The sequence below is a fragment of the Propithecus coquereli genome, unplaced genomic scaffold, assembly GCF_000956105.1.
Source record: "Propithecus coquereli isolate 6110/MARCELLA unplaced genomic scaffold, Pcoq_1.0 Scaffold344, whole genome shotgun sequence".
Taxonomy (NCBI): Eukaryota; Metazoa; Chordata; class Mammalia; order Primates; family Indriidae; genus Propithecus; species Propithecus coquereli.
Window position 1 is genome coordinate 461,314 of NW_012149108.1, and position 26,567 is coordinate 487,880.

Here is a 26,567-nt window from a genome sequence, read left to right on the forward strand (position 1 = left end):
TATATTCACAGACATGGTAGCAGTTTATCTAATTGGATGACAGGGTGGAAAAGTCAGCAGAAAGGAGACAGAGGAAGCAGGATGAATAAAAGGAAGTAGAGGTACAAAATAGCATGGCACACTGGGAATTTTAAGTTGTTAGGACAGCTGGAACACAGGGTACAGGGGAGACTGTGGAGAGGAAGATAGGCTAGAGGGGCTATGCTTCCCTCCCCCTTTGGCAAAATCCCCAAGAAGTACGGGAAAATGGAGTAGATTTAAGAGATGGGATAGCTGGATTTCATCCCAGGATGCCACTGACCTTGGACTTTGTCTTCTCTTCTTAGGGAATAATGGGTAAATAAAATGTGTGAAAGTTCCTAGTGTTGGCTAGATAAATGTTGGCTGAATTTGAATGTGCAGCAGGTATTAAGCAAATTGAGGTCCTGGATAAAAAGTGCATATGGAGTACTCTTAAGGAAGGGAGAGGACAAGACCAGATAGCAAAAACCACTTCAGTTCACTCACATGAGGAAAGGTTTAAGTGGCAGCCTTAACAAAACTGCAGTGTTTGCTGTTAGAATAAATGAGCTGTACAAGATGTCCTTAACTCGATATAAGAGTACCTGTGGTTTGTAGTCTCTGCTGCCTGGCCAAACCAGTACATTAAATACTCCCCTTGGCTTTGTGAGTATTGTCATAGTATAATTTCAGTGAAAAAAAAAAAATCTCCTGGAACAAGGTGTACAGAATGGGGACAGTACACCATCTGCCTGTGTGCATGCCAACAGGAAAATGTAGGAGCTGGTAATGATCCAAAAATTTTTTGTGCAGAAATACAAAATGGCATTTTATTTATATTTCCCTTAGCATAGGAGTCTAATTATGTTTTATATCTTGACAATGGTTAGCAAAGGCTACAAATAATTATGCTGTTAATCAGACCCCTGTTTGGCTTGAGCAAGCACAGCAGTCTGCATGATCTCAGACAATTTTAACAGGGAAAGGCAAGATTTTTTTCAGATGTGTTTCACGGCTTATGGAGGGCAAGTGGCTTCTCACCATGGTGACAATCAAGTTGCTAGGCTGGGCAAGGCCAAGGTTGGAAGAATGCTCCTCCAAACAGATCTATTGAAATGAATTGCTCATGCCACCAGCAATTTTCTTCAAGTTCTGATTAATTTCCCATGAAATAATTGCCTGGCATACATCCAAGCAGCTCCTTTATTCATTGCTTCTTTGTCTTGCCAACAGGAGGGTCAGTCAGTACTGAAACATACAGTTTGAACCAAGCATATGTGATGCCCACTGCACAATACACTGAGGTCAGTAACAAAGGGATGAAGGGGTACTTCAGCTTCCAGGAGGTGAAAGGGAATACAAATTCACAGCAGACTTCCAGAGGCCCCAGGCCAAGGAGGTAGAAAGTTTCCATCCAATTAAAAAGATGTTTTTCTTTTCTGAAGAAAAAAGGAGAGAAAAATCTGATTTTAGATGAGTCATCCTGGTTTAGCAAACATTTCCCAGCTAAAACTTCCCCATCTGCACTGTCTCGATGTGAATTATAGCCAAGGCCAGAGTGAAAAGAATGCATTACATTTCACATTTAGAAAAATGATATTAATATATTATAATGATATTATATTATCTCAACAATTCGAATTTACCCAGTCATCTACCTACGCTGCTGTGTAGCTTAGGCTCTCAAAGAGAATCAGCTCTGCATTGGGAGGAGGGAAAGGGGCTAGATGCTGTGTCACTGGACTAAAAACATGATAAATAATATATAATTGAAGATTTAAAAATTATTTTTTATTTTGGTAAAACATATATAACATAAAATTTGTTATTTTAATCATTTTTAATACATAATTTAGTGGCATTAAGTATATTGATAATGTGCACCCATCACCATTATCCACTTTCAAAACATTTTCATCACCCCAAACAGAAACTCCGAAACCATTAAAAATTGCTTTCCTTCCCCTGCCTCCCCATCCTTTAATCTACTTTCTGTCTCTATGAATTGGCCTATTCTAGAATTTCATATAAGTAGAATTATACAATATTTGTCCTTTTGTGTCTGGCTTTCACTTAGCATAATGTTTTCAAGATTCATTCATGTAGCATGTATCAGAACTTCATTCTTTTCTCTGACTGAATACATTCCATTGTATGTATATACCATATTTTATTTATCTGTTCATCTGTTGATGGACATTTGGGCTATTTTCATCTTTTGGTTATTGTGAATAACGCTGAAATGAATATTGGTGCACAAGTATCTGTTGAGTCCCTGGTTTCAATTCTTTTGGGTATGACCTAGGAGTGGAATTGCTGGGTCATGTGGTTATAATTGAGTTTTAAAGTAGTTAATTATATGAGTTTTTATGGACACGATCAGATATGAACCATCAGTAAGCTTTTAAAAGTTACATAGATAACATTACATAAAGTTTAGAAGAGAAAAAAATTCTACCCATAATTCTATAACAAGAATTTTTACATAATATCTTTTAGTTTTTTTCCATATGTATTTGTATTTATGTGATTTTATTTATAACACATGTTTTACATTCCATTTTTTAGTTTTTATATAAAGTTTTAATTTGGGTAGTCCTCCTCAAATACTCCCCCGGACTAAAGACACAACCTGTGTTGTTATATCTGAGTGATGGGATTATGGGTAATTTGTCCCTCTACTAATTTTTTGTAATGTTGTTATATTATTGTTATAACTTAAAAATAAGTTTTGTTTTTTGTGTTTTTTTTTGAGACAGAGTCTCACTCCGTTGCCCTGAGTAGAGTGCCATGGCATCAGCCTAGCTCACAGCAACTTCAAACTCCTGGGCCAAGTGATCCTCCTGCTTTAGCCTCCCAAGTAGCTGGGACTACAGGCACACACCACAACACCCGGGCAATTTTTCTATTTTTAGTAGAGACAGGGTCTTGCTCTTGTTCAGGCTGGTCTCGAACTCCTGAGCTCAAGCAATCCTCCCACTTCAGCCTTACAGAGTGCTAGGATTATAGGCATGAGCCACCACACCCGGCCTTAAAAGTAAATTTTAAAAGGCTCATATGACCATTCGGAGTAAATATTTAATAAAAGTAAATATAGTTTTAAATATATTTTTTTGAATTACCTGAACAGAGTCTTCAGTGAGGAAATACTATAGATGGTGAATAGTAACATGAGTAAGATTTTAATGGGAAGTTCTGTGAAAAGAACAGAAAAAAAAACTGTGATAATTTAGCCGATAAGAGAAACATTTATGATGCTTAAAGTAATATAAGCACACTGGACACAACTATATAGTGCTAATAATGCTTTTTGAACTTACTTTTGCATTTTTGTGACATCTAAAGATACTGAGGATTAGGGGCAAACTGGAGTTTTATTTATTTATTTATTTTTCAAATTGGAGTTTTATTTAAGAGAATGGATGGGATCTCCTTCCAAGAGATTTTAAGGTTGTTTAAATCAGATAGTATTAATCTCCAGGCCTCGATGAAAAGGGCATGGTAGTCAAATATATCTCTCTAAAACGAAGCTGTTTACCTGGTGCAGTGAAGAGCAGAGGGAAGAGTGAATAATGTCCTGTTGTGGTCAGAATCAGAAAAACTGAAGCATCTCCTGCTTTTCCCACAGACAAAAGGCTGAAAAAAAAATTATTATAATAATTTCTTAAAACAACAACTGATATTACATTTGCAAATAGCTTAAATAAACTGCCTCTATTATTACAATAGTTCTAGAACTGGCTAAAGCATAAAATACTTATTTTGCTACAAGACCAATTCAGTTGAGAATATTAATTTTTTACTAGGAAACATTAAGCAATCAATACAATGTACCAAACTGAATTAGGGAATAGCCAAAAAAGAATCTTGCTTTCCTGAGTAATTGCCTTCTTTAAAGAAAGAGACATTGTGGGGTTGGGAGCTGCCTAGTGGTGGCAGGCAGTGAAACAAGACTTGGAGTTTCATTTCCAACCTATAGCTCATCTCTGGGACAATGCTCTGCACCTGCTGGTGTTCAGTATGAATACAGACTAAAAACATTAAACGTTTTGCTCTAAGTTTTAATCTGGATACTCCACGTGAAATGAACCTATGGAAGCCATACAGTGACCTGACAAATTTGCTTAATGTTCTTTCAGAGCTTAAATGATTTCTCAAGATTTAAGAAAAATACCAAGAAAAAAAGGCTGATTCTATTACCATTTATCTATCTATTGGGTTTTAATTATGCATAAAATGGACACTACTACATTTAAAATGTTTCTTTTTAGCATGGCACAGTGAAAAGATCACAAGATTCAGCATCATAAGATTCAGGTTTAAGTCGTAACTCTGCTGCTTGCTAGCTGTGTGACTTTGGACAAGTCACAAACTCTCTGAAGCCCTAGTTTCTGCAGATGTTAATAAAAGGAATAATAACTTGTTTATCTTGATTATCTTAAAGGTTGTTGTAATGCTCAAAAGAAAGAATGCAAAACAAAAACAGTTCTGGGAAAATTGAAGTGTGGTATGAATGTTAGGTATTATTCCAGAATGGACTTAATCCTTACTTTGTTTTTTTTTTTTTTTTTTTTTTTTGAGACAGTCTCGCTCTGTTGCCCGGGCTAGAGTGCCGTGGCGTCAGCCTAGCTCACAGCAACCTCAAACTCCTGGGCTCAAGCAATCCTTCTGCCTCAGCCTCCCGAGTAGCTGGGACTACAGGCATGCGCCACCATGCCCGGCTAGCTTTTTCTATATATTTTTAGTTGTCCGATTAATTTCTTTCTATTTTTAGTAGAGACGGGGTCTCGCTCTTGCTCAGGCTGCTTTCGAACTCCTGAGCTCAAACAATTCGCCCGCCTCGGCCTCCCAGAGTGCTAGGATTACAGGCATGAGCCACCGCGCCCGGCCTTAATCCTTACTTTGATTAACAACACTTAACAAGGAACTAGGGGACCTTAATTTCGCAGATGGAATGACACCACAGCCCACGTTTTTTCCATAACATGTTACCACTCAATATCCAGGGCGAAAAGCCTGGTGTCCTGGTACTTGAGCACTACAGCATGCCTCACCAAAAATGCAGAAGCAATAATGCATCTTTGTATACCTCAGAACCTTCATGGGTCCAAGGATCCCAAGTTAAGCATCCCTGCCCTGCCCTAATGGAAATCTGTTCCTGTACATCTTTGCCTATCCCAGTGAACATGACAAGAAGGGACAGAGCAAATAGAAAATAATAAGATCATTGTGAAATATGCCAGAAATGCCAACTGACTGAGCTATCTGCTTACCTCATTGGAAGAATTGCTAGGAGAATGGCTTTTTCATGGACATGCCACCCAAACATGAAGGAGCTCAAGGCACAAAGAATTAGACATCGGAGAAAGCCTCTGGGCCCTTGGGGTTTAAACCAAAGACAGAAAACAGAGGGCTAGAAATAACAGGCAAAGATAAAACTTCAGTGTCATTAAAATAGACTTCACAGAAATAGAGTTCAGGTGAGCACAATTTGCATCATCTCTCAAAAATAGTACATGTTCAACAATTCTTCAGGAAACTGGGATAATTCATCACTTTGTGCACAGTCCACCAAAAGTTAACATAAAAACGCAAAAAAAATAGGCATTTGGAAGTATACACTCATTAAAATTAATTCATTTTTCAAAATTAATATAAATGATAATTAAGTTCTGGGATACACTCATAACTTATTACATCTTCACTTTGTTAATAGTAACTGAAACTATTAGGTCAAACTACAAAAGTTCACAGATATTTTGGGGTTAATAAATTAGATTTACCATATAAACAAATAAACATCTAGCTTTGTGGGCTGGAATGTAATTTACAACAAAACGATGGCCTTCTATATGCAGCTTACAAGGCTGATATTTTAGAAAAAGAGTTTTGTCTCGGTTAAAACCTGTGAACAAGTAGGCCAGCAGAGCTTAATTACCTATATACCTGTACTGCCACATAATTAAGTGGGGTCAGGTGGCTTGCTAGTACATTTGAGTCATTTAGAAACCAAAATTAAAGATGAGTGTAACTGTCAGTAGAGTTGTTTATAATTCAATTTCATTTTTTTTTTTATTTTTATGAGACAGAGTCTCACTGTGTTGCCCAGGCTAGAGTGCTGTGGCATCATCCTAGCTCACAGCAACCTCAAACTCCTGGGCTCAAGCGATCCTCCTGCCTCAGCCTCCCGAGTAGTTGGGACTACAGGCATATGCCACAATGCCTGGCTAATTTTTTCTATATATTTTTAGTTGTCCAATTAATTTCTTTCTAATTTTAGTAGAGACGGGGTCTCACTCTTGCTCAGGCTGGTTTCGAACTCCTGAGCTCAAACAATCCGTCTGCCTCGGCCTCCCAGAGAGCTAGGATTACAGGCGTGAGCCACCGCACCCGGCCCAATTTCGTTTTTATAATGAAAACAACAATGTATGAAGCCTCTAACAGCATCTGATTCATAATAGACTCTTATCTGATGCTCAAAAAGCAATTGTTGACTCTCAACTCATTATCACCATCAAGGCAAAACATCCATGCCATCCAGATTTCATCTGGAATTTTGATCATTTAGCCAAAGATGAGAAAAACAAAACCAAAATCTGGATCTCCCTGTGACAAACATTTTCCTCTTTCTCCATAGCATGGTTTGCGTCTCCTCCTCCCTGGGCTTTTCCTTTTTCCTCTTTCCTCACCCCAGGGTGAACAGATGGTCTAAGAGCCACTAGTAAGAATCCCTCTCACAAAGGCTTTACTGGTAATCCTTCCTCATGGTGTTCAAAGTTACTCTAAGAATTGCTAGGAAGTGCTTCAATCTGCAGAAGAATTACAGCCATGGTATTTATCCTGCAGTTGGAAAAACTTGAAATTTAATCAGCCACACAAAAGAAAAGCAGAGAAAACCCAAGAAATGAGTACCATCTGTTGGGTTCTTACCAATATGGCTATCAGAGTGCAGATAAGGGTTGCCAAGGGAGTCACTGAGGGAAGGACTGTATGTTGGAACTGCTGAACCAAACCACTCGTCATTGAAGCCTTGGGAATCTTGTTGGGATCAAGAAGTTTTAATTTCAAACCTACAGGGTAAACAGACATTTTATTTTGTTTTTTTATTCTTAATGAATGGGACATGATATTTCACCAATCAATTCCTTGAGAAAAGAACAAATCTACTAAATCTTATTGCTGTTTAAAGGCCAAGATTTCATGAATTTAATTCTGTACTGTTCTACCTAAAATGCCTCTGGTCTTAAGATTATAATATATAAAGCAACCGCTTGCATTGGAACAGGGAATTTGTGAGGCTTACAGGAAACCTGCTGGCAGATAGCATGAACAGTAATCTGCTCTCACTACTCAAATGAAGCGAGCTTTCTAAAATGCAGCCTGACCATGTCACACTCCAATTTTGAGTCCTTCATTTCCTATAGAAGAAAGTCTGTAATCCTAACATGGTATAGCATGTCTTCCTTCCTACCTCTCCAGCCTCATCTCTACTTTGTAAATGTGGCTTGGCCACAATGAACTAACTGTGGGTCCTCGACATACCACACTCAACATTTGTGTCCCTTTGCTCAGGCTATTCCCTTCACCAAGTTAACTCCTAATTCAATCACTCACCTGAGAAAGCTCCTAAATCAAGCAGAGCTGATTTTCTTGTGAGCTCTCTATTATAGTATTCACCACACTGCACTGTATTTGTTTATGAACTCATTTCCTCTATTATACCGTGTTCCTTAAAGGCAGGAATGATGAGTTCCCCAGTACATATGAGTTCAATAAATACTTACTAAATGAACCAATTCAGAGGATGATGATGCAAGCCCTAAGAAGCTCCAGGGTAACAAGACAGTCAGGGATAGTCTGAGCACCTAGACAGCCCTGTTTAATGCCACTGAAAATCAGTGCAATGTGGGAAAGGTGTAGACTGCCAAAATATTTTCTATTTATTCACCTTTTTCCCTTTCCCCTCCAGCCTGCTGATTCTCTCTTAAAGCTAACAACTGTCTCTCTGAAACACAGGTGCCTAATCCTGCCACTGACTTTCCATGTAAGACATCTTCAAAGAGGAAGATATATAAGTGACGGTACAGTTTCCTGAATCAGACAAGGCAATGGCCCTTGTACCTCATACAATGTTGGCTATTTAAAGCTTTTTTGAAATATAGATTTTAGAAATTACCTTGTAAGAAAGCCATGTACATCAAGGCTGGATTCACAGTGAGGGATAATACCAAATCATGATTTCCTACAAGTATGTATCAAAAACAGTAGTAGCAGCCACCATGCTTTAAGCATCTAACATGTGCCAAGGGCTCTGCACCTACTTTTAGCCCCCTGAGGCACAGAGATGGAATAGCTTTCCCAATGTCACACAATTAATAGGCGGTAGAACTGAACTCAGGTCTGCCTGGCTCCAAAGTCCTGCTACAGATAACCTAGTACCTCTTTATTCTTGCTTTTGTTCCTTAAAACACACTGCATGGGAACAGGTAAAGTACTAGTATTCCCTTAGTGAGGAAAGTAAGACTAGAGTAATCAAATGACTTGCCAATGCTGCAGAGCCAGCAATGTATGCAGGTGGGCCTCCAAACCAAGTCATCAGACTCTAGATGATGAGTCAACGAACTATAATCCCAAGGGCCAAATCTAGCCTGTGCCCTGTTTTTGCATAGCACTGAAGCTATGAATAGTTCTTACATTTTTAAAGGGTTGTAAACAAACAAACAAACAAACAATTACCCATTCATCATGTGTGTGGCCTGCACAGCCTAAAATACTATCTGGCCAGTTACAGAAAAAGTTCGCTGACTACCACTCCTGATCCAGCCATTTAGGCTGTATTCACAAATGAGAGACTGTGAGTTATTTTTAGTAGAATGATCTCAAGGCATAAATTATTTTTCATTACAACCTAAACTTAAAAAAGCATAGCCTGGCTGGGCACAGTGGGTCACACCTGTTAATTCTAGCTGTATCTACAAAAAAATTAAAAAATTAGGTGCGTGCCTATGGTCCCAGCTACTTGGGAGGCTGAGGTGGGAGGATCACTTGAGCCCAGGAGTTTGAGGCTGCAGTGAGCTATGATCGTGCCACTGCACTAAAGCCTGGGCAACACAAGACCCTGTCTCTTTAAAAACAAGAAAAAGCATAGCCTAGGTCTTTAATTTCTTCTAAAATGTGTGGTTTATCAGTTTCCTAATTGGTTTAACACCCAGAGTTATATATTTTCTTTCTTGCTTCTTCACATATTTAAGTTTAAAAGTAGCATTAACTACTGAATAATGTTTTACTTAAGGCAAAAATTACCTTTAAAAAGTGTCTAAATATTTTATATTTTTCCAAGGAAAGGATCAATATCCTCATTGCCACAAGAACTTTTATAAGGAAAATAGTCTATTTACTGCACTAAAGCCTCAGTCCCAAGAACTGCTCCCCTTGTTCATCCTGAAAGCTGAAATGCAGGACTGGAGAACAAGCAATTTGGCCACATTCAAAACACAAAGCAGGTTTTTCCATTTCTCCATGTGATCAGTCCTTTCAATATTCATAGTCTGAGTAAAAAGGCTTGCTACCATACCAATGACAGACAGTACTTTGTCCAAAGCATTGTACAAAGCCCAGAAGTTTGGAGCCCAGTATGCATGGCAGAGGCCCCTCTTGAAAGGAAAGAGTCGGGAAAAGACTTGAGGCAGTTGATTCTGTTGAAAAGAGAAATGAAACTGATTAAACAGTCATCAATCTTTTTCAAATTCAAAAAGAGAACTAGGGAACTGTCAATGGCATAGTGAGTAGAAAGTTATAAGTTCTGGGTTCCAGCCTTTATTCCTTCAAGTAAGCGGTTATATGATACTGAGCAGTTCACAGAACCTCTTTTTATCTAACCTTGTCAACTGTCCGATGGGACAAGATACATAAAAGTACTTTGAGTACCAGTCCATACTATTATGCTGTAAGTATAATAATGGACGAATTTACAAGGTGCAAAGGAGAGCACTGCAGCTCATCCAAGTCTACTAGAGTGAAGAGAAGAGCAGGGAAGACAACAAAAGATGTGGGGTTTTTCAGTTTTAGTAGGAATTAAAATTAATTAGTTGATTTCAGGGTGGGGAAGAAGGGGAAAAGAGAAAAACATTTGAACATGTTACATTCTAGGCACTTTAGAATGTTTGCTGTGGAAGACTGCAAAGTTATTGATTTTGGAGGCTGCAAATACATTTTATCAAGTAGGTAAATTTGCAAATACAGAATACACCAATAATGAGGATCAATTCTGTATGTGTCTCTGTGTGTAATGTAGAGTAAAACATATACATGTACATATTTGAATATGCACAAGAATGTATGAAAAATACTACCCTATCTTTGGGGTGTCATATTGGGTAGGAGGAGTAAGAAAAAAGTAGCTTTTGCTTATTTCATATATGCCTGGCTTTATTATTTTCTCCAAACACCAGCAAAAAACATGTATTACTTAAAAAAATAAAAGGCTTACCAAGGCTAGGAAAGGACCCAGCGAAACAGCAGAAACTAGGAAAACAACCAGTCCCAGGGAAATAACACGAACAAAGCTGAAACTGTTCCATCGAATAGACCCATCTACAGAAAAGGAACATTATCATTAACTAGGAGTATGGAAAGCCATAACCTAGATGTGCTAAAACTAGACGTATCCCCCGATAGCACAATAATCTTTATGATGTGGCAAGAGCAAAGTCAGAATGGGTAAAGGATTTATAGGATCAGCAGCCAAGAGATACTTGTTGTACTTCATAAAATCCTCTTATCAAGCAAACTACCAAGTCAATACAGTAAAGAAGAAAATAAAAAATGTTTTGCTATTATCACTAAAACTTGCCTGGTTTATTTGCAGTGAAACAGTAAGATCGTAGCAGATATACACCATAAGCTGGTGCTACGTAGAGGTAGATGTGCTTGAAATGTAGGAGAACAGCAAAGAGAAATGCTCCTTCCATATGCCTTTTCTAGGAGATTTAAAAGGGAAAATATCACTTTAAAAATCAGGGTAAATGAAATGAAATAATGTAGTATCCTGGATTAAATCCTGGAACAGAAAAAGACATTAGTGCAAAAACTGGTGAAATTTGAATGTACCTATGTTGGTTTCTTAATCTTTTTTTTCTTTTTTTTTTGAGACAGAGTCTCACTCTGTTGCCCTGGCTAGAGTGAGTGCCGTGGCGTCATCCTAGCTCACAGCAACCTCAAACTCCTGGGCTCAAGCAATCCTTCTGCCTCAGCCTCCCGAGTAGCTGGGACTACAGGCATGCGCCACCATGCCCAGCTAATTTTTTCTATATATTTTTAGCTGTCTGATTAATTTCTTTCTATTTTTGGTAGAGATGGGGTCTCGCTCTTGCTCAGGCTGGTTTTGAACTCCTGAGCTCAAACAATCCGCCCGCTTCGGCCTCCCAGAGAGCTAGGATTACAGGCGTGAGCCACCGCGCCCGGCGGTTTCTTAATCTTGATGAATGTGCCATGGTTATATAAGATGGTAAGATGAGAAAACGGGTGAAGGGTATACAGGAACTCTCTGTACTATTTCTACCACTTTTCTGGAAAGCTAAAATTATTCTTAAAAAAGTTTATTAAAAAATAGAAGATATCTATCTTTAATGATATATTCTGAAATACAAATGAAATACCTGGGATGTGTTTTAAAATAATCTTCTGTGTGTATAGATTGTCATACTATTCTTTCTACTTTTATGAGATTTAAATTTTCCATAATAAAAAGGTTTAAAAATTCAAGGTAAATGTTCTACAAGCAATATAAGGAGAACATAGGCAAAAGATTCCAACTATCTTTTATACTGATTCAGGCCAGGCATGGTGGCTCATGTCTGTAATCCTAGCACTCTGAGAGGCGAAGGCAGATGGATCATTTGAGCTCAGGAGTTCAAAACCAGCCTGACCAAGAGCGAGGCCTCGTCTCTACTAAAAAAATAGAAAAAAATTAGCTAGACAACTAAAAATATATACAGAAAAAAAAAATTAGCCAGACATGGTGGCGCATGCCTGTAGTCCTAGCTATTCGGGAGGCTGAGGCAGTAGGATTGCTTGAGCCCAGGAGTTTGAGGTTGCTGTGAGCTAGACTGACGCCACGGCACTCTAGCCCAGGCAACAGAGTGAGACTCTGTCTCAAAAAAAACAAAACTAAACTAAAAAAAAAAAAAATGATTTTAATAGATTCGTAAAGTCATTATTTCAACAAATATTTATTATGCACTAAGCCTGATGCTGAGATGTAGGATATGTCATCAGTAATAACATAGTACAAATTCTCCCTTAGGAGTTAGAGCTCAGAGAATTCAATTACTTCCACCCCTTACAGTTTTACAATAGCTGGAGTTGATTTCCAAAGAAGATATGGGAATGAGAGCATAAATGAACATATTTGATGCTATCTTACCAAAGAACCACTTAAATCTTATACTATAGATTAGGTATTTTATATAGTACTATCAGGCTAAATGCACAAGGTATAGCACTTGGTCCTAACAAACTACCTAGGAGAACTAATTCTGATTAAAACAAAAACAAAAAACCCAGTTGACTGTAACTAAGAAGTCTGAATTCTACCTACCTCACAGGAATTTTGGAAGGATCAAATGAGACAACGGTCCTGGTGTTCAGCAAGGGAAACTGCCAAAGGGACCATGGGAGGCCAGTTCCTTCTCTGTTTCATCAGGTGTGTTCTAGAATAGGTAGGTTTAGGAACAATAAGGAAAAAGAATGGGATGCTTCCAGATCTCTCTTCACCAATTTTATAACTTACGTAAGATCCAGATAAGGTCTAGCTGATTCTATGGTCAAATTTTAGTTCATTTGTTCAATAAGCATCCAATAACTATTTATTGAACACTGATTATGTCCTAAGCAACATGTGGCTTTTTATAGTTAAAAGAGAAAAGTTTAACCAGACATTTATAGTTGACAATGAACTTTAAAGCAGACTATCGAATTTGATCTTTCCAAAGTCCCTGTGAGGTAAGTAGCCTTGTTTTATAAATAAGAATACAGGGGTAAATTTCATTTTATGGATGAGAAAATTGAATCTAAGAGGGTTAAATGACTTGCCTTTGGTTAATGGTTCACAAACCTGATGGTGTATCAAAATGACTTGGAGATTTCTAAACCCTAATCTCAGAGATTTTGATTCAGTGTACAGAGGGGTGGCCCAGAAATCTGTGTTTCTTATTTCCTCCTCTATAAAAGGAGAATAGGCTGGTCATGGTGGCTCATGCATTTTGGGAGGAGGTCAAGGTAGGGGGATTGCTTGGGACCATGAGTTCAAGACCAGCCTGCACAGGGGCAAGACCCTGTCTTCACAAAAAATAAAAAAAATTAGCCAGGCGTGGTGGCATGTGACTGTAGTCCCAGCTACTCGGGAGGCTGAGACAGGAGGGTTCCTGGAGCCCAGGAGTTTGAGGCTGCAGTGAGCTACGAGGACACCACTGCACTCTAGCCCAGGCAACAGAGCAAGATCCTGTCTCAAAAAAAAAAGGAGAATAATGATTATAATAACTTCACAGAAAGGTTGTGAAGTTACTTAATAAAATATATGTAATACAAATCTGAAGCAGCCAATGCATTTGAGTAAAGTTCTGTCTGAGTCACAGAGCTCATTAGCATTAGGCAAGATTACAACCCAGTTCTGATTCCAAATCCCATATTTTCCATTACACTATTATTCATGCTTGATGGTAAAGCACCACCATCATAATTATATATTGTAAAAACTGCTGGAGATTTCATTCCTACATAAGTGATCCCAACCAAACATAGAAACTCAAGTTTAATTCAGGCCTGCCACAGGCTAACAAATTTTTAGAGTACAATCTTCTCATCTGTAAAATGGAGAAAATTATTGTCAAAAGAGAAGATGGGAAAAAAAAAAAAAAGAGAGAAGATGGAATTTGTGAGAAATACCCAAAAAAAGTGTCTATAGCCCTTGGCAACTTAAAGCAGTTGGTCAAATAAATTTTCCCATCACCTACCACACTGTCATTAAACTAAACTGGAAAAAATTCAATTAGCCAATTTTGTGTTTACCTGAAATAATCGTGCAATGGAGAGTAGCATTAATCCAAATAAAAAACCATTATACTGGAAATGAATATCTGGACTTAGGTCAAGGAAAGATAACAGAGGATACCATAATGAACTGTGCCAGCTGACTGAGTATAGAAATTGCAAATACTTTCTTAATAAGTAAATTCAAGACAAAAATATTACTACTAGTTTAGACTTCTCATAATGTGTTTTCCATAAACAGAGTCAAATCTTGGACAAACTCTTTAACTAGAATTTACGTTTAAGAAAAAAACCAGAAAACTTTCTTATTTTTTTTCTACCTTAAAGGCCCAGCAGCTAAGGGGCAAGAAATTTTTGTTTTGTATTTTAGAATTAGGGATGAGAAAGGAAGGGACCTAACAGCCACTAAAGGCCACTAGCATGCAGCACTCCAATGTTCATAGCACATACACTATCTTATTGATTAAGCTTCACAATGAACCTGTGGGGTAGTTAGAATTATCCTCTTTAGAGATAAAGAAATTAAGGCTCAGAGACATTAATCTACTCATGGTCCCAAAGTTACTAGGACAACTTAACTAAGATTTGAGTTCAGGTCAGATTGAAACCAAAGTCTGGATGTTTTCCTCCATACCAGCCTACCTCTACGAAAGCTGCAAAATATTAGGCTTCTATCGTTAGAATTTTAATTACAACCAGACCCCTTAAATTTAAGAACTTTGCCTATTAGGCCGGGTGCGGTGGCTCACACCTGTAATCCTAGCACTCTGGGAGGCCGAGGCAGGCGGATTGTTTGAGCTCAGGAGTTCGAAACCAGCCTGAGCAAGAGCGAGACCCCATTTCTACTAAAAATAGAAAGAAATTAATCGGACAACTAAAAATATATAGAAAAAATTAGCCGGGCATGGTGGCGCATGCCTGTAGTGCCAGCTACTTGGGAGGCTGAGGCAGAAGGATCGCTTGAGCCCAGGAGTTTGAGGTTGTGTGAGCTATGATGATGCCACGGCACTCTAGCCTGGGCAACAAAGCGAGACTCTGTCTGAAAAAAAAAAAAGAAATACTCCTGCCTCAGCCTCCCAAAGTGTTGGGATTATATGCATGAGCCACCATGCCCAGCCTAAGCTATTCTTGATTGCTTAAAAAGGTGGCAGCAAGCCAGGCCTATAGTCCCAGCTACTTGAGAGGCTGAGGTAAGGAGATCACTTGAGCCCAAGAATTTGAGGCCAGGCTGAGCAACATAGTGAGACCCCATATCTGGAAAAAGAACAAAACATAACAAACACCATGTCTCTTTGTCAGCTATGCTGATCTAAAACAAAGTCTTCATTTATAAAACTAAAAACAGAAACAGCTACCTAAACTTAAAAGGATATTGAAAATTGAGAGGGCACATACTATTTAAGTCCTGAAGAGTAAAAAATGCAGACCAGAGAGATTTAGGACTCTAAGTTATATATTACCATACCAGCCAAATTAAGAATAGACTCACAAACTTGCAGCTCCTGATTCTCCAAATAATAATTAAAAAACCCCTTATGTATAATAAAAAAGTATGTCATTTAAATGTTCAGACATATTACTAAGTGACAATAGCAGGTAACAAAACAGTATGACTCCATTTTTAATTTTATAAAAATTATATTCAGACACAGAAGAGACTGAAATAATATGCACCAAAATATTCATAGTGATAACTACAGGTGGGGAAGTATGGTTATTTTTACCCTGTATTTGTGTGTGTGTGTGCTTTTCCAAAGTTTTGACAATGAGGATGTGTTATTTTATAAAAAGAAGATGTTTACAATGTGTTACAGGCTGGGCTCAGTGGCTCACGCATGTAATCCCAGCACTCTGGGAGGCCGAGGTGGGAGGATTGCTTTAGCTCAGGAGTTCGAGACCAGCCTGAGCAAGAGCAAGACCTCGTCTCTACTATAAATAGAAAGAAATTAGCCAAACAACTAAAAATAGAAAAAAAAATTAGCGGGGCATGGTGGTGCACGCCTGTAGTCCCAGCTACCCGGGAGGCTGAGGCAGGAGGATCGCTTGAGCCCAGGAGTTTGAGGTTGCTGTGAGCTAGGCTGACGTCACAGCACTCTAGCCCAAGCAAGAGAGTGAGACTCTGTCTCAAAAAAAAAAAAAAATTTGTTACATTTGAATATTGGCAAATTCTAAAAACAAAGGAATCTGAAAAACAAAATAGAGGCAATTAAAGGGGGACTAGGAAAGGTGTCCTGCTTTTCCTCCATGGGGCTTCAGTTTCCTCATGAATAGAGGTAAACTTACAGGGTAATTTATAAAAGTAAGTAAGTTAATACATAATGCTTGGTTCTTGGAACTGGCACATAAATTTCAATAATCTTATTTAACTCTTCCCTCTCCTTTGCAGATGGAAATTAATTCTACTCCCTCTCCCTTTTTGCTTGTATACACTTTCCCCAGGAGCTTTAATTCAAACATATTGAGTTAAAAGGAACATACTACAAATCACTCTCCCTTCCAACTCCTGCCAGGTTATAACTGATTGAAAGTGAGGGGTCAAACAAGAGTTACTCAATAAGAATGGGCAGGGGTTAAAACATTCCCAAGGGACTGTTTACTGACTGGGGCAAGGGTTCAGTCTAGAGGGCCTCCCAAATAGAAGTGATCCATTCATGACAAGGGTCAATGAATGAACAGTTACTGCTCTGTCACAATCACACCAGCAGGCTTAAATACTAGGACAGAGTGGAAACCAACATTAACTGAAAACTTACTAATTGAAAGTCACTGTGTAAGCCATTCTATATATGTATATTCAACTACTCAAAATTAATTTATAAGTAAAAGATATAAAATATAAACAACCACTGAAAGCACTCAGTGCGATTTCTTGAGTTTACTAGAATATAAGCTCCACAAGAGCAGACTTTGGTGGTTAGCACACTGTATATACATGCACGAGTGTGCATGTACTATGTACATATGTTTGGATCCCCAAAAATAGAGTAGGTCCTAGAAGGTTCTGGGGGCCTGCTGCAAAGAAGGGAAGAAAAGCAGATGGAGCTATTCTGGATGGGGGAGATGGCCCTGGAACTCCACTTGGGATACTTCTTTTCACAACATGCACAATCTCTTGTTCTACCTCTGCTTGTAACCCCACCTCATCCCCATTTCTTCCACAAGATTCAGCTACACGCTTTAAACTCATGCAGTTTAAAGCACAACAGTTTTTCATTGTTTTAGCATTTGCTATTATATAAACTTTGTTTCCCCTAAATCAGGAATAAGTTAATACTATTTAATACTGTAATATTTCTTCAATATCTAGACACAAAATGACAGGCCCCAGACTTACTCATGGACAGCATACACAAAGAGTACATCCGTAAAGATGACAGAAAATCTCTGGAAAAGTAAGGTCTTTGAGCTGCAGTAATTCAGATTATGGATATTCAGCATCTCTTGATCAAAATATTTGGCAATATGTGACAGGACATACTCAAACCATGCGAAAAAAGGGGGGTAATCCAAGGTCCACTCTGAAGTTGCCTGTGATAAAAATTGAAGATAAAACATATCTTAAGTAACTGAATAAACAAAGAAGGTGTAAACATTGACAATTTTGCATTCTCTGGTCTTTAAAAAAATATAATGAAATGAAATTGCATTTAAAATGTGCACTAAATTAATAGAGCAATTCCTATGTAAGACTGAGCAGAACACTAAAACCTGTCTTCCAAATTATTTAATATGGTCTTCAACTTCCTTAAATAAAGTCGACTATACCTCAAAGGAAATTAATCTGAAACCTTGAAATAATAAACTGAGTTACGACATGGTTCTACCCATCTGAATACGAAAAGGGAACTGTAGCATAATAAATGATTCACTAGCTTGGGTTCAAGTTCTGTCTCAGACTCAATTTCTTTATTTGTAAAATGAAGTATTGTGACGATTAAATGAGATAATACATATATGAAATATATTTATAAACAACAAAATGGTACACAAATGCTACGTATCTCTTGTTTTACTAGGTTAGGAGATTCTTGGGAGTAGAAACCAATCACCCTTTGTCATTTTGCATTCTGAGCATTATCCTGAGCGTTAAATAATCATTAGTTAAAGGAATGAACAGTCACTAATGAGTAAATGAAAATAGAGATCGAATGAAAAATATGCAAACTTTAGAATATTATTTTTTGTTATATTTCTCTAAGTCTGTTTTCTCACCTATATAACAGGGTAGTAATGCCTACTTCATGGGTTATTCTATTATATCTTGTATATATACACACAAAATACTATATATATAGTATTGAAACTCACAGAAAAGTCACAAAAAACTTGCCTTAAAAAATATATTCCTAACAGCAGAAGGCTGCTTTTGATCAAGACATTTCTGAGGTAATGTCTGTTTTTCATAAAGTATCACATGCAATTTAGTAATTCATACCAGAAATAAAAATATAGACATAGGTTTTACAATTAACAGGAGAGAATGGTTTGTATGTTACCTGAGGCCTACATATATCATTTGATTATTCCTTTCCTCATAAAATCACAAAACATTAGGGATAGCAGGATCTTAGAAATGATTCTAAATCCTCATGTGCCAGATAGGACACTAAGGCCCAGAGAGATGAAGTACCTTTCCTCTGACTATATAACTAGTTAGTGGCAGAGCCAGGCCTAGAATCCAATTTTTCCTCTTTCCCAATCCAAAGCTCTTTCAAAGAGTGTGGCAAATATTATAATCCCCAATTAATAGACTGGGAAACTCATTTTGAAGTAATGGGATTCCCTAATATAGTGCTAGACGTCAGAACTGGGGAAAAAAACACAGTTTTTATAAAAATTAGGCCTATGACCTCATGGAAAATTCTTTTAATGTCAATAATATTTACCTGGTTTTATACATCATCTCAAAAAAAAATACAACCAAAAAGGTGAAGATAAAACTTACCTCATAATACCACTGTGATATCGGCAAACTGTGGGTGACAGCAAGCCAGTTTCGGTGTACTTCAAAGTCTGTGGAATGGCTACTCAAAACAATTAGATGAATAAAATGAGATTTTGCACATTTATCAATTTATAATTTCCATAATTATGCTTTTAAATGGACCGACATCCCCTAAGCAGTCACAGCTCACTGTCCTATAAAGACATAAACAGGCATGACATAATTCGGTAACACCTCGTTCATCTGGAGGTCAGAGATCCTTCTGGAAAGTTGTTGAGGGACCTATAAGTCAGTAAAAAGGGTCTCAGAGCTATCAAAAGGGCTGACAAAAAGCCCACACTTTTTAAGGGAAGCCCTCAGGCCCTTGCTCAGAAATGACATCCTCTTGCTCACAAAGAATTCTAACAAAATTCATTATCTGGAAAAGGCCTCACATATAAGCTGGATCTTCCAGGATGAGGAGGAGTTCGGCACAGAAGGTAGAAAAAGGCCCCTGCCTTGCCCGTGTCTCCCACTTCTCCACCTCGCCATCACAATGTATAACTGTATTCAAGTACCTCCCATCTTCACTATAAAGTCTTTTTTTCCAGTTTGTCCACTGCTATACCTTCCCTTCCACATACAGAACAGTACCTAACACATGGATGGGCTCAATACATTCTAGTTGAATAACCACTCACCAAAGTCAATAATGAGCTCCACAGCAAAGCCCAATTTACACTGTCCAGTGTTTCCACACATTGGAAAGTGTATGTTTTCCACAATAACAACTTTCTCCTAAGTCTCCTAGCAACTCTTTTTCAGTCTCAATCATCGCCTTCCCTTCCTATATTCATCAGATAAGTGTTGATGTTTCTCTAGGTTCAGTTCTTGGTCCTGTTTTTTTATGCAACTTACTCTGCTTTGGACAATCATATTCACACTTTTTGGTTAGACTATTAACTGTACAATGATGACTTCCAAATCACAATATGCAAACCTTGGTTTTTTTTCTTGATTTCTAGAGATAGACATCTCCAATTTCCTCCTGACACTCCAACCTGAATTTCCTTCAGATGCTTCCAGATCACCACTAAAAAATGAACTGATGACCCATCAATCCCAATTCTAAGTATTATATACACCCAACAGAAATGCATAATATGTTCACCAAAAGACATGTATATTTATCAAAAGACATACTATAGAAGAATGTCCAAAGCAGCATTATCTGCAACAGGCAGTAAGTGGAGATAATTCAAATGTCCATTAACAGTAGAATGGCTCAATAAAATCATACAATTGAATACTACAGGGCAGCAATTTTCAAAGTGTGATTCAGGGACTCCCATGGGGACCCTTTAAGGGAGTTTATCAGGTCAAAACTGTTTTCATAATAATACTCAGATGTAAGTTGCTCTTTTTTCACTCATTCTCTCATGAGTATACAGTGATGTTCCAGAGGCTACACAATGTGATGTCATTACCCTGAAGGCTAATGCAATTTGTACTTGTATATTCTTGTGCTTTAACAATTTGTTTTAATTTCTAAAATAGTAAATATCTATTATACAGCCCCTACGAGCATATAGCTCTTTGTGGCCCTCAATGATCTTTAAAAGGTAAAGGTCTGGGAGGCCGAGGCGGGTGGATCGTTTGAGCTCAGGAGTTCAAGACCAGCCTGAGCGAGAGCAAGACCCCGTCTCTACTAAAAATAGAAAGAAAAATTAGCTGGACAATTAAAATATATATATATAGAAAAAAAATTAGCTGGGCATAGTGGCGCAGGCCTGTAGTCCCAGCTACTCGAGAGGCTGAGACAGGAGGATCGCTTGAGCCCAGGAGTTTGAGGTTGCTGTGAGCTAAGCTGACGCCACGGCACTCTAGCCCGGGCAACAGAGTGAGACTCTGTCTCAAAAAAAAAAAAAAAAAAAAAAGAGGTAAAGAGATTCTGACTAAAAGGTTTGAGAACACCTGCTACATAGTGGTGAGAATGAACAAACTATGATTACATGCAACGACACATAAACTTAATGCTAAATGAAAGAAGCCAGACCCAAGACAACATGTATGATTCCATTTGTATAAAACTAAAAAATAGGCAAAATTTAATCTATGGGGTTAAAAGCCAGATACCAATACCCTTGGTGGGTTGGGGTGGGAAGAATGACTGGAAAGAGGCATGAGGGGCTTCTAATAATATTGTTTATTGATCTAGATGCTATTTACAGATGTATTCACTGCAAAAATTCAGTGAGCTGTACATTTATGATTTGTGCTTCTGATATATTATACTTGACTGGGTATAGAATTCTAGGTTAAAAATTACTTTCACTCTGAATTTTGGAAAGCTTGATCCATTGGTTTTTAGTATAAAATGCTGATGTTGATAGGTCTCTTTCCTTTACGATTTTCCCTTCATTTCTGGAAGTTTTTTGTTTCTTCTTTTTATCCCTAGTGGTCTTAAATGTCTAGTGATTTATGTCTTGGTAAGGGCCTTTTTGCATTTATTATGCTGAGCATTCAAGTGTCCCTTCAGCTCTGGGAAATATTATTTATTTGTTATCTCCTCCCCTCTGTTTTCAGTTTCTTTTTTCTGAAACTAGTTGAATGCTAGACATCCTAGATAGGACTTCTAATTCTTATCTTTTCTCTCATATTTTTGAAAGATTTACTCAATTTATCCTTTTGATTTTAATTTTGGCAATTATATTTTCTATTTTTAAGTACTCTATTCTCTCATCATTCCTGTTTCATAGCATGTGTTGTTTTATGGATGTATCTTTTTGAAGCTCTCTAAAGATGGCATTTAGAATTCATTGGAGTTTGGGGAAATTTTATTAGTTGTATTATATCAACCTCCTTTAGTCTCTTTTTTGGTTGTTGTAGTTATTTTGTTGTTTCTTGTTAGAAACTATTGGAGACTTCACTTTGTGATGACCAGGTATAGAGGTGACGGTTTCACTAGAAGAACCCACAAAGCTAGTAAAAGTCTTTCCTCTGGGGTTGTTTCAGCTTCTCCAAAGACTAAACCTCTGATTTTCTGCTTGCATTTGAGCTGAGGGAAGAGGGATGGGATGAAGGATGGGGTGAGGAGGGATATTAACTACTCTACATAGATCGTCAATTAATCTGAATTTTCTGCCCTTTGCCTCACTTCTGTCTTACACAAAACCTGGTGCCTCTGAATCTGGAGATTCTCCTATTTAATTTCTTCAGAGAAGAAACCTCACTTTCAAGGGGTATAGATGCTACTTGCCAGCATTATGGGACTGCAGGTCTTTTTTTTTTTTTTAAAGTATTAATATATTGACTATCAACCAATTTCCCAATTTTGAGTCCCATGTATCAAAGTCTTAAACCCCTCCAGGATTCTGCAAGGCATATAGATTCTTTTCTAGTCTATCCTCCTCTACAAGCACGCTGAGCTGAAAGTTGCTTTGCCTTGCTAAATAAGTTACCACTCCTCCACCTGTTTTCAAAGACTCTGTTGAACTCTCGTAAATTTGTAAGAAAATGTATTTCTTAAATAATAAGACTTGAAAATCAAAAAATACTCCTTGATCCATGGACTACAGAATGGATGTTGTGTTAGCAGGCGTGAAAACAACATTAATCTCCTTATAAATCTCTATCAGAGCTCTTGGGTGACCAGATATATTGTCAATGAGCAGTGATATTTTGTAAGGAATCTTTATTTCTGAGCAGTAGGTCTCAGCAGTGGGCTTAAAATAATCAGTGAACCATGCTGTAAACAGATGTGCTGTCATCTAGGCTTTGTTTGTTCCATTTATAGAATACTGGAAGAGTAGATTTAGGATAATTCTTAACGGCCCTAGGATTTTTGGAATGGTAAATGAGTGTTGGCTTCAACTTAAAGTCAACAGCTGCATTAACCCCTTACAAGGGTCACCTGGTCCTCTGAAGCTTTGAAGCCAGGCAATGACTTCTCCTCTTGAGCTATAAAAGTCCTAGATGGTATCTTCTTCCAAAAGAAGGCTGTTTTATCTACATTGAAAATCTGTTGTTTACTGTAGCCACCTTCATCAATGATCTTAGCTAGATCTTCTAGATAACTTGCTGCAGCTTCTAAATGAGTACTTACTGCTTCACTTTGCATATATATGTTATGGAGTGGCTTTTTTCCTTAAACTTCGTGAACCAACCTCTACTAGCTTCAAACTTTTCTTCTGCAGCTTCCTCACCTCTCTCAGCCTTCACATAATTGAAGAAAGTTAGGACCTTGCTCTGGATTAGGCTTTGGCTTAAGGGAATGTTATGGCTGGTTTCTTGTTCTATTCAGATGACTAAAACATTCTCCATATTAATAAGGCTGTTTTGCTTTCTTATCATTCATGTATTTATGGAGTAGCACTTTTAGTTTGCTTTAAAAACTTCTCCTTTGTATTTACAACATGGCTGTTTGGCATAAGAGGCCTAGCTTTTGGCCTATCTTGGCTTTCCACATGCTTTCTTCACTAAGCTTAATTATTTGTAGCTTTTGATTTAAAGTGAGAGACTTGTGACTCCTCCTTTCACTTGAACACTTACAGGCCATTGTAGGACTATTAATTGGCCTAATTTTAGTATCACTGTGTCTTGAGGAATGAGGAGGCCCCAAGAGGTGGAGAGAGATGGTGGAATGGCTGGTTGGTGGAGCAGTCAGAATACACACATTAAGTTTGCCATCTAATGTGGCTGTGGTTCGTGGTGCCCCAAAGCAATTACAACACTAACATCAAAGATCCCTGATCACAGACCACCATAACAGATAATTACCAAAATGTGACACAGAGACATAAAGTGAGCACATGCTCTTGGAAAACAGCACCAATAGACTTGCTTGATGCAGGGTTGCCACAAACTTTCAATTTATAAAAAAAGCAGTATCTGTGAAGTACAATAAAGTGAAGCACAAAAAATGAGGTATGTTGGTATGTCTGCTGCCGAAATGAGCACTATACACATTCTTAATCCTGGCCCAAGAGTGGTATTCAAAATAACAACACTGTGGGTACATTTCTAGGCTGAAGTAACTACAGCAAGAAATATCCCCTTATATACACAGAACTCCAGTTAAGAAAAAAATTCTCTTTTATTCTGATATGAAAGGAATTTCCTACATTTTAGAAAGATTTTTCCAATTTGCTTTTAAAATGGAAAGATGTTTCTTATTTGCTTGTGCAGAAAGTTCAAATGACCAACTCTTTTCCTCCAAGTCCCTGGTAAGTCATTTTACCAAAGCTAGATATACATTTCACTGCTTATATAATTACATATACACATCAGTATGGATGTATATTGTATAAACACAACTCTTCCACACCCAACAAGAGAGCACCAAGAGCTTGAATCAAAGGATACCAATAAACCAAATCCTAAACTAGGAAGCAGGGGACCTGGAGGTAAGGGAAAAAAGGGCATAAGGGGAAAAAGGGAAAAGAGTTAGGATGATGGGAAGGTGGAAGCTGATATTAATAAATATTGTATACACACCACCACTTGGTGGTTGCTTCCTGATTCCCATGCTTTTTTCAGTCTTGGCCCTCCATCCATTTTTCACACAGCAGTGTAACTATGGCCTTCATAACTCTGTGTGATCTGGCCACTGTCTACCCCATCCTGTGCCATTCTCCCTTAATGGCCACTTTCTGTTCCTAGAATGCTCTGAGTTCTTTTCTGCCACAGGGCCTTTCCATTTACTCTTTCCTATGCCTGAACTGCTTTTCATATTACTTATTCTTTTGCATCTTTGAATTTTAACCCAAACATCATCTCCTAAAAGTGCCCTGCCACTTAGTCACTCTCTATTTCCTTTATAGATCTAATCACAATCTGAAACTTTCCTGTTTGTCTATCTCCACTCACCAACTCCATCCAGGGCAAGAACCAGAAATGTCTTGCTCACCACTGCATCTTCAGGAGTTAGAACGGTTCCTGGCACCACAGGAAGCTGATAATACTGGCTGAATGAATGGTGGAGACAGGTGTTCTTAAATGCGTATTAAGGATGGGAACCCTGAGGCTCAAAACGTGAAAGTGACTTGTCCCAAGTCAGACAGCGCCAGGCCTGAACCTGGCCAGCTAGGGCTATGCTCTAGTTCTCAGGTCAAGTAACAATCGGTGGGAAACTTAACAAAGGCGGGGTGGCGACCAGCACGACTTACCTAAAATTCCTTTTCCTCCTTATACCCAGGAATATCCATACTCCCCTCTCCCGCCCTGACCAACCGCGGGGCCTCCCCACCCAGCCCCTGGCCGTGCGGGTCCCTTACTAGGTGGGGATGAGCAGGCATTTGAGGAGAGTCACCCCGAGCGCCAAAGCCGAAAACCAATTGCCAGTACCCGTCGCTATTCTGAGCGCCGCCATTGCAGCAGCACCGCGCGCTTTCAATCAACTTGATCCATATCCGGGATCCCGCGCATGCGCGGAAGACCCTCTGAGGCGGTGCCCGCGAGCCGTGCGCATGCGCCGATCCGCTCAGCCAGTGGGAGGGCTGAACTCAGGCATTTAAACCTCCCGCCCACCAACCTTCCACAGCTGCGCCTTATCACCGGCCTAGGAGGGCTCCACTGCGCCCGAGTAGGTCTTCGCTGTGACAGTTTTCAGTTTTGTTTGCTACTTCATACTTGCGTTCTGATAGTGGCTAGTCGTCTGCTGTGGGTCTTGATTTTGCCTGGCATTGAGGACACCTAGGTGAGAAAAAACTCTGTCTTACGCTAGAGACTTTCACGTACTAGTAAAGGAGACAGGATTGTTACCCAAGAGTTACAGTAGATAAAAGTATTAATACTTGAGATTACTGCGGAGGCGCCCGACCTGGACTCCTGCACCGGAGTATTAAATTCAGTTAGAGAATGGCATGAGCAAAGTTATAGAGGTGAAAAACATTGTGTTTCTCGAACTCTGAGCTAGGCTCTTGGTTCAGCACCGGCCTGTGTGGAACCCATTCTGGAGGCAGGCTAGAGACTCCTTCTCATACTTAATGTACAAATAACCTGAAGTTCTTATTATAATAAAATTCCGATTCTGATTTAGTAGGTCTAACAAACTCCCAGATCACGTCAGTGCTGCTGGTAGCCGAGTAACAAGGGCTGAGTCAAATGCAATGGCATTAGACTTGTCTCCTCATTGTACTATGTGATCTTGGACAAACTATTCAAACTTTTTAAGCCAATTTCCTTTTTTGTAAATAGATAAAAATGGTTTCTACCTCAAAGTGGTTGTGAGGATTAAATGAGAATGCATGTAAATTGCTTGATATGATTGCAGAACAGAATAAATGCTCAATAATGTGTCAGAGAAGTCAAATACCTTGCTGAAAGATGGACAGGAAGTAGGTGACAGTGTCACTCCCCTAATGAGTTTATGCCCTCCCGCAGCTTCAGCTGCCACCCAGATGAGTGTGATGTACAAATTTATAGCTCAAGCTCAGCCTTCTTTCACCTCCAGACCCTTGTCTTCAACTGCCTACCTGACATCTCTTAGATGTTTTAAAGGCAGCTTGCATTAGTTTCCTATTGCTGCTGTACTGGATTACCACAAATTTAGTAGCTTAAAACAACACAAATTTATTGTCTTACAACTCTGTAA

General features: G+C 38.5%; 1 protein-coding gene across 1 annotated transcript; it reads right to left on the reverse strand.

Moving 5' to 3' along the window:
- Positions 1 to 1,189: 1,189 nt before the first annotated feature.
- ALG8 (ALG8, alpha-1,3-glucosyltransferase) lies at positions 1,190 to 25,393 on the reverse strand. Its single transcript, XM_012651000.1, has 12 exons — positions 25,249 to 25,393; positions 18,995 to 19,073; positions 17,384 to 17,577; positions 14,068 to 14,140; positions 10,853 to 10,979; positions 10,490 to 10,593; positions 9,575 to 9,695; positions 6,931 to 7,070; positions 5,274 to 5,413; positions 3,539 to 3,636; positions 3,123 to 3,195; positions 1,190 to 1,439 (listed from the first exon to the last, which is right to left on the reverse strand). The coding sequence occupies exons 1-12, from the start codon at positions 25,341 to 25,343 to the stop codon at positions 1,208 to 1,210; spliced, it is 1,476 nt and encodes a 491-aa protein (XP_012506454.1). The 5' UTR covers positions 25,344 to 25,393; the 3' UTR covers positions 1,190 to 1,207.
- Between the last annotated feature and the right edge of the window lie 1,174 nt (positions 25,394 to 26,567).